The sequence below is a fragment of the Triticum urartu genome, chromosome 3A, assembly GCF_056163025.1.
Source record: "Triticum urartu cultivar PI428250 chromosome 3A, HENAU_Tu73, whole genome shotgun sequence".
In the NCBI taxonomy this organism is placed as follows: Eukaryota; Viridiplantae; Streptophyta; class Magnoliopsida; order Poales; family Poaceae; genus Triticum; species Triticum urartu.
In genome coordinates, this window is record NC_141875.1 from 2,898,704 (window position 1) to 2,908,041 (window position 9,338).

The 9,338-nt window shown below is 47.6% G+C and overlaps 1 protein-coding gene across 1 annotated transcript; it reads left to right on the plus strand.

The window, feature by feature from the left end:
• The first annotated feature begins 8,254 nt into the window (after positions 1-8,254).
• Positions 8,255-8,909, plus strand: LOC125547484 (putative transcriptional regulator RABBIT EARS). Its single transcript, XM_048711343.2, has one exon. It carries the CDS (start codon positions 8,367-8,369, stop codon positions 8,769-8,771), a length of 405 nt encoding a protein of 134 aa, XP_048567300.2. The 5' UTR covers positions 8,255-8,366; the 3' UTR covers positions 8,772-8,909.
• Positions 8,910-9,338: the final 429 nt, after the last annotated feature.

The following is a 9,338-nucleotide window of genomic DNA, read 5'->3' on the forward strand; positions in this document are numbered from 1 at the left end:
AGCAGGGTACCAAGCAGACTCTCGCACATGTTCTTCGTGATATGCATGGCATCAAGGCTGTGAGGCACACGGTGGATCTTCCAGTACGGCAAGTCCCAGAAAACAAACCTCGTTTTCCATACCTTCAGCAGCGGCTCTGGTGCCTTTCGCTTCTTTCCCGGCTCTGGCGCCTTTTGCTTCTTTCCCGGCAGTGGGCAATCTTTCAAATTTTTCAACAGCCCGTCTATTTCCTCGCCGCTCCTCGTACGCGGGCGTCTTCGGAGTTCGGTTTCACCATCGAACAGATCCTTGCGTTTCCTCCATGGGTCATCGTCGCGAAGCCACCTTCGATGTCCCATGAACACGGTTTTCGAAGACCCGGGATCTCTATCTAGCTGGCGATATGTTGTGTCATCCATGCACCTGACGCATCCAGAAAATCCGTGGACCACCTGCCCCGCGAGATATCCGTAACCAAGATAGTCGTGCACCGTCGTGAGCAGTGCGGCTCTCATAGGGAAATATTCTTTCTCTGCGGCGTCCCACGTATTGGCTGGCATTTTCCACAGCGTGTCTAGCTCCTCTTTCAGCAGCCCCAGATATAGATTGATGTCGTTCCCTGGTTGTTTCGGCCCTTCAATTAGCATACTGATGTGAATGTACTTCCTCTTCATGCACAACCAGGGGGAAGGTTGTACATCCACACAAACACAGGCTAGGTGCTATGTGTGCTTCTCTGGCTGCCAAACGGATTGACTCCATCGGTGCTCGCGCCCAGCACGATGTTCCTTGGATCCTTCCCAAATTCTGGGTATTCGAAGTTCAACGCTTGCCACTGGCTCCCATCCTTAGGGTGACTCAGCATCTTGTCTTTTTTATTTATCTCCGGATCATTTGCGTCATCTTCTCGCTTCTTCTCCTCCCTATCCGCGTGCCAACGCAGGAGCTTTGCTACCTTAGGGTCCGCGAAATACCGCTGCAGACGAGGAGTGATCGGAAAGTACCACACCACTTTTCGAGGAGCTTTCTTCCTCTTCTTGTATCGAGTGACGCCACACACCGGACATGTGGTAGACTCCGCGTGCTCGCCCCGATAAATGATGCAATTGTTCATGCACACATGGTATTTCACGAGCGGTAAATCCAGAGGACACATGACTTTCTTCGCCTCCTCGAAACTGGTCGGGCACTTGTTCCCCTTGGGAAGACGTTCGTGCCAGAATGACATGTTCTCGTCAAAGCATGCGTCGGTCATTTTGTGTTTTACCTTCATCTCCAAAGCCATGAGCGTTACTTTCAAGCGGGTATCCTCGGGTCTGCATCCTTCATACAATGGAGTAACCGCGTCTATCTCCAGTTGATCTAGCTTGGCTTTCTCTCGGGCGGCAGCTCTTGCGTTATCCGTCTTCTTGAGAAGCAGCTCTTGAATATGAGGGTCCTGCACCCAGCCCATCGATGGTCCATCGTCGTCTGCTCCTCCGGCATCTAGATCTTCATGATCATGCCCTTCGTCTGCTCCGGCATCTTCCTCATCATCATGTCCGGCATCTTCTACATGATGACTGTGTACAGCATCACCGTCGTGATCATGTCCTGGAGATTCTTCGTCTTCTCGCCCGCCCGAGCCGCGGTGGTTGTCTTGCTGCCCTTCCTCATTTCTTGCCCGGCCCCCATGGACGACTTCATAGTCATCTTCATCACCTTGCCACCGATAGCCATCCATGAAACCACGCAAGAGCAGGTGGTCTCGCACCTACCCGGAATCCGGGTCCACAATAAGGCTCTTCAGCTTGCATCTTCGACACGGACATCTTATCTCCGTCTCGTTCTTTTGAACCATCTCGGCCTTCGCGGAGCTCAAAAACCTATTCACGATGCCTTCGGTCATCGTGCAGACCATGGTCGCCTGCGGGGTAGAGCAAAACGATATTTTAGAACCAAGAAAAAATTTGGCATGACTTTCCCTAAAAATAGGACCAAAAAGAATGCATAGTGCCAAAATTCTCGCCGAAACGGAAATGAATCAACATTCCGGCAAAATATTGGCAACTATCGCATTTCAAATACCGGTACCTGCAAACACAAACATATATGCAACACCACAAATATACATAGATCTAGCTAGGCCACAAAAAGTGCATGTGCACGTTGTTGGAGCGAGCTAGGGAGAAAAAAAGTAGATCTACAACATGAAGATAGCTTTCCCCTTACTTACCTATCAAAAAAAGGTAATTTCAACACTTAATTTTGATGAATCTATGGTGCAAATGAGGTGAGGAGGAGGAGGCAGCCGACAAGCTTAGAGAAGGAGGTGGGGGGAATGAAGTGGGGAAAGTGAGTGTGTAGGTGTGACCGTCCAAAAATATCTAGCTGGTCCCAGGTTACTAATGGCGCACCACAGAGACATGCGCCGTTAGTAACCCAACATACTAATGGCGCATCACACAGACATGCGCCATTAGTAGTTTTGCAAAAAAGAAAAAAATTATACTAATGGCGCACCGCGGCATAACTAGTAATGGCGCACTATGCAACGGTGCGCCATTAGTAGTTTTGCAAAAAAGTAAAAAAAAATACAGTAGTGGCGCACTCTATGGCTGGTGCGCCATTAGTAGTTCTAACTACTAATGGCGCACTCTGCCCAGATGCGCCATTAGTATGTTTGAAAAAATGAAAAAAAAACATTTTGTTACTAGTGGCGCACCGTGTGCCTGGTGCGCCATTAGTGTCTTCCACACTAATGGCGCACCAACAGATGGTGCACCATTAGTATATAGTAATGGCGCACCATATGTCTGGTGCGCCATTAGTGTCATTTCCATCTATAGCCCTTTTCCCAGTAGTGCAATATGAGCATCTAGGTTCCGCTATTGGTTATTGACCAGATACGTGTCTCGGTCATGTCTACATAGTTCTCGAACCCATAGGGTCCGCACACTTAAAGTTCTGTGACGATCGGTTTTATGAGTTTATATGTTTTGATGTACCAAAGGTAGTTCGGAGTCCCGGATGTGATCACGGACATGACGAGGAGTCTCAAAATGGTCGAGACATAAAGATTGATATATTGAAAGCATACATTTGGACATCGGAATAGTTCCGGGTGAAATCGGGATTTTACCATAGTACCAGAGGGGTTACCGGAACCCTCCGAGGACTAATGGGCCTTGTTGGGCCATAAGGGAAAGAGAGAGGGGTCGGCCTAGGGCAGGCAGCGTGCCCCCTTCCCCCTGTCCGAATTGGACTAGGAGAAGGGGGGCGGCGCCCCCCTTTCCTTCTCTTTCTCTCCCTGCCTTTCCCCCTCCTAGTAGGAGTAGGAAAGGGAGGAATCCTACTCCTACTTGGAGGAGGATTCCTCCTCCTAAGCGCGCCAACAAGGGCCGGCCGGCCTCCCCCTTGCTCCTTTATATACAGGGGCAGGGGGCACCTCTAGACACACAAGTTGATCACAAAGATCTCTCTCAGCCGTGTGCGGTGCCCCCCCCCCCCCCCTCCACCATAATCCACCTTGGTCATATTGTAGCGGTGTTTAGGCGAAGCCCTGCTGCGCTAGCTTCATCAACATCGTCACCACGCCATCGTGCTGACGAAACTGTTCCCCGAGCTCTACTGGATCGTGAGTTCGCGGGACGTCACCGAGCTGAACGTGTGCTGAACGCGGAGGTGCCGTACGTTCGGTACTGAGGATCGGTCGATCGTGAAGACGTACGACTACATCAACCGCGTTGTCATAACGCTTCCGCTTAACGGTCTACGAGGGTACGTGGACGACACTTTCCCCTCTCGTTGCTATGCATCACCATGATCCTGCGTATGCGTAGGATTTTTTTTGAAATTACTACGTTCCCCAACAGTTACTAATAGGTTGCATCCCTTCTAAGAAGGATTGACATGAAAGGGACACCTTACCCATGATTCTCCTGTTGTTATGATCTCTACTATCTGGGCAACGTCCAGATTGTAGAGACGTCATTCTCTTCAATACATCGCACATATGTGTCTTCTATTGCTGCTTCTGCTCGAGTGTGCTGGTGAATGATCCCATCTGCTATGTAAGAGCTAGAAAAAAAACTACCAAAAATGTCAGTGTTATATTAACTCATTGGTGTTACTAATTCCAAAAATAAGGGAGTGTAATTGTCCAGGAATCACCTAAGAAATTATTACAAGTGGTACTGAAATCAGTTGTCAAAAAAATGGTAATCAAACATTAGAAAGATGGTCCCTGAAAATGTTTCACACATTACAGAAAATAATCATATATGAATTATATTAGTTAAAAGTAATTTGGAATCACATTATGAGATCCTAAAATTGCAATGAATAACCATGATATTTAGTGAGAATCTAAACTATCTCATAGGTTCATACTCTGCTTGCTTGAACTTCAAGCGAACATGCTAGACACCAATTTTGTAAGAACCAGATCACTTAGATCAAAATGGTATCCACAAGTTGAAAGAACATAGCAATATAGAAGTCCTTTTAGAAGAAGAAATATCCAACACATGTCGTCGGGATTCTTCGCCGGCTAGGCGGTAGATGAAACACCACTCCTCCTCGTCCCCTCCAACCAGCTCCTTCTCCAAAAGGATGCCCTCAGGAGGGAGCACGACACGGAAGGCGTCGTCATTGTCTGATCCGATAGACCCAGATCTAGGGTTTCCCCCGAAACATCCTGATCATGTTGACACAATTTGCAACGACAATGCCTCAACAGGGGGCGTTGGAGATGCCGTCATCGTCCGCCATGACCAAAGTCGGCGCAATTTTCAACGGAAGTAGCGCCACCATGATATCACCGCTGACTGGATCCGAGCACACCCTCGCCATGTAGACGTATGGTGTCGTCGAAAAGCCGGTTGAGGACCACCGGCCGCCCCACCCCAGCCCCATCACGCGCCGCCAACCGGCCATAGCCAAACCACGACGGATCTGGCCGGGACGCGAGATCCATGGCCACCGCCGCCGCCTATCGCATGGCGGAGAATCCACTGGAGGACCTCGCCAGCCATGGGTTCGCCGGCGGTCGCCGCACAGCCAGGACGCCGCTGTAGCTGCCGCACGAAGACACCCCGCGCGAGGCGCCCCAGCCGCCTGATGGGAGATCCGCCGCTTCCCTCCTGCCCTAGCCCTTTAGGCGCCACGCGCCGCCACCACCGCGGCTAGTGCCGGCGGCAGCGGCGGCAGAGATCTGCCTCGCGGGAGGGCTGGCGGCACGAGGAGTTGGTCCCCCTGGCGTCACCCTGGGTGGCGGCGCGAGAGGGTCGGGAGAGAGAATCTACTCAGGCATCATGATGATCAACCTGGTACTTTGACATAACATCACTTTAGATGTGGTATCACTAAGAGGCACTCATGTCTTCCTTTCTTAGCGACATGCCTGATAGCAGACACATATATATGGTCTCACTTTTCTGGATGAACAATGAAGCTAAAACGAGTAAAGCACACACTTGACTTCAACGAGTATAAATCTTTCCTGCTTATAAAGGTTGGAGTTGGTGGTGAGTTCACATATGGGGCCAACATAATAAATAAACTCATATATTTGTACCTACATTTGGGGCTAACAATCTTCTAAGAACAAAAATAAACAAATGTACTTTTATGCACATGTCAATCGAACATAAATAAACAAACACATTATTATTTGTCAGCATAACACACCTATAAAAAACTCAACAAATGTAGCTCAAAAATAATTCTCTTGGTTTTAGTTTCTATTCCAAATCAAAATTTCCATTCCCATTCTCCCATATTTTAGAACTGGGAATGTTATCTAACTTTACATCTTGGAAAGGTCCTACTCTTTTGCAAATGACCTACTATAATTGCTTAGGCAAATTTTAGCATGTTTAAACTGCTCAATTGCTTAAGGTTCTCTGAAAATTCCAGCATGATCATTTGTTATATTTTTGCTCCTCTTTTTAACCGTTAACAACACAATGATACCGAAGATCTCCTAAGTTGGTGGTTTAACTCCTTTTTACATAGCTTCATAGCAAAACACGGGCACTTTGCCAGTAAGAATAAAGCTAACACCAGAGGAAATAATAAATCCCTTCGTGCTAAGTATAATAGTATCATGCATGTATCCGTTGCCAGGGCTGATAGATGAGCCAGCAGTGCTGTCGTACGTCCAGCGGTCCAGGAGGCCAAGATCGGGCACTGTGTGTGCACAGTTGATGCATAGTACATTTCTTAGAAAGGACGATGTATACTATAGATTGAGATTGAGACTTGAGCAAAGTATGCCAGCTGAAGTGAAGTGGGTGTCTTGGCATGCATGACGGGACAGGCCGAGTCATAATTCAGACCTTGTCAGACCGTACTAACCGACGACGACACATCTGATGAGTACGTTTGTGGAGGCATCTCCTTTTGGCCATCTATACGTTTTCTTGTTATGTGCCGACATATGGTACATGCATGTCTTGGCACCTTGGCTAGATTGAATGAAGAGGACAAAAAGACAAGACTTATATATGCTAATGATGTTGATGAAGATCCTATTCTAGTGGTGCGACTTTGTCCGGACTACAATTTGAAAACTATAAGCAACCTAGGCATACGTGTCGAGATTTTGATGGTACATCGCAGTCTTTTCTTTTGCGAAGAAGGCCTGGGTTTATTTATTATAAAGTTCATCAGAACTACAAAGTAGCCCAAACATAATATAAAATACATCAAGGTCCTTGGACCACTGAGTGACCATTACCGTTGCCACAACAAGCTGTCGATGTGTTGTTGTCGCCGCTCCCTTACTGCAGTCAGTCTGACCTTATCGATGATAGCCGGGAAGTCTTCATGTGTATACCTCTAAGGACATGCGCTTTGGAGACATAGTCATGGTCATTAAGCCCTTCAATTGATCAAAACACTTGGCACATTGTCGTTAGAGTAATGGCTTCAGCCTGCCACGTAACTATCCACGTGATCCACGTGTCATAGCTACATTTTATACTTTAACTTTCCTAAAATATGAAATAGGATGCGAGTAGGTCCTAAATTATTTTTAAAAAAAATCCATTTTAAACAAAGCGATATATACCAAAGCTTAGCAATTTGCATCTTGTTATGCACACGTCAAGTATGTACTCAATGTTTTCAGTATCGTCTCGACGCGGTGTTTGAGTCAATAAAATTCCTTTAAGAAAACGCTTGAATCATGGAGTATGCCACCATGAGTATGAGGGTGAAAGCGGGTGCAGCGGAATACGAGCCATATGTGATTGCACTTTGGAGTAGGAAAACAAAAGGGAAAATGTACATAGCATACCATCATGGAGTATGCTCTTAGATAGCTAAAATAATTACATCTATATCAATGCTCCTTGAATCGTGTATCAATGAAACTAGAGAATACCCATGCATTCCTGTGAGAATTGGCTGAAATATCTTTTACTGAGATTTGGTTGCCTGAAAGTGAAACTGAAAATATATACGGTTTTATTGTACTGATTATTGCATATTGGTAAAATAATTATTGAATCAATGGGAATAAAGAGCCTTTTTCCTGCGCACAACTGCTTGTCGAGGTGTCTTTTCCTGTGTATGGTTGCATGTTGAGGTGACATGTTTATAAATATGTTATTCTGACAACCTATTTACACACACACACACACACACACACACACACACACACACACAATATCAAATCGATAGTTCCAAAAACTAAACGAAAAGGTGCATAACCGCCATTGCCCCGAGCTCCCAGGCAATTGAAGTTCTGGTCCGCACAAAGTTGCCGGAACTCACCGTCACGCCCTCCTGCCGTACCCCTCTGAAGTTTCGCTCCACCATGATGACTGGCATCCTCCAGGGCATCTAGAAGATCCGTCACAGCAAGGTTAATTCTAAGAGATGACCACCACCCTCGCCATCGAGGCCCGGAAACATCGAGCCAACGCTATGATTTGTTGCTACTCCCTCTCTCTTTGTAAATCTATCCTCGAGAAATGGATTTGAAGTTTCGGCACATCGCCATGACTCGACTAACCTCACAACCCCCCTTTTTAGGTAAATCAGCAATCCCCTTGATCGGGCATAATCATTGGTGTAGTGGAAACATAGTTCAGGTGCGGTTTTGACCTTTGAACAATTTAATAAGGATCAACAAAGCACGATGATGATAGACAAGAATCACCACCTCTGTAGCCATGATCTGCCTCGATGTCCTTCTCATGGGCTGGTGTTCCTCTGTGGTTGGCTATAGCCGGTGGGGCCCACCCGCGGTGGACGTTGGTGACCCTCTGCCGTAACGCGGCTCCCAGATTTAGCAAGTGGCACGCTACCAAGCTAAGCTAGAGAGTGAAAGTCACCACAGGAGAAGCAGAGTTGCTGGCCGGCAAATATCTCTCCCCCGGCCGGCTCTCTCTTCTCCGATGGATCAGGCTCCCCATGGCGCAGCCGCTTCCCTAGACCTGTCCCTCACGCTGGCCCCCATGAGATCACCACCACCATCCTCCTCCTCCTTTTGGGCTGAAGGAGACGCCGCTGCCGGCCACGGCGGCCCTGGTGGCCATGACGGCGAAGCGAGATCGAGGCGGCTGTTCTCGTGCCTCTTCTGCGACAAGAAGTTCCTCAAGTCTCAGGCGTTGGGGGGCCACCAGAATGTGCACAAGAAGGAGCGGGCCGGCAGCTGGAACCCTCGCCTCTACCTACAATCCGACCACGGCGACCGGCCGGCCACCGCGGCGGCAAATGCGCCGGTGAGATGGCCAAATGCGCGCCTTGATGACGACGGCGAGAAGCAGTTGCAGCAGCTTGATCTCAACGTCAAGCTTTAATTAGCTAACTCGTGTGTACGTTTTTACTATCTTCCTTTCCATCTTCTTATCCTCCTTGAACTAGCTAGTTTGTGTGTGCGCGCGCACTACACGTATTCGGTTGCAAGCACGCATGTTCGTCCCGTACTGTACATATACTTTGGTCCCTATTACCTATGGTCTTTTTTTTCGAGTGAAATGGGAGTTTTATTCCAAAAGTGTAGAGTTACAATCAGCCGACAAAAGTTCAACTATACATGGATGGCCTCTGCGAAGCCAACAAGCCGTACTATGATTAGTTCTATCATGATTTGCCAGATAATCTGCTACTCTATTCTGGTTTCTAGAAATTTTCATAGGAATAAACTCCCTTCCTACCATCAGATCCTTAATCTCTAAGATGAGATGCCCATATGCCGATCGGTCCAACTCATTAGAAGTTAGAACAGATAGTGTTGTCGTTGAATCTGATTGTATGCTCAACAGACAGTGCCATCCCCTCCATTATAGCATGTAGCTCCGCCTCAAGAGCATCGTTGCAATGAAATAAGTGACGGTGTGCCGAGAAAAGAACACTCCCGTCCCAGT

Coding starts and splice junctions, on each gene's coding strand:
- LOC125547484 (XM_048711343.2), top strand. CDS start 8,367: ATGGATCAGGCTCCCCATGGCGCAGCCGCTTCCCTAGACCTGTCCCTC.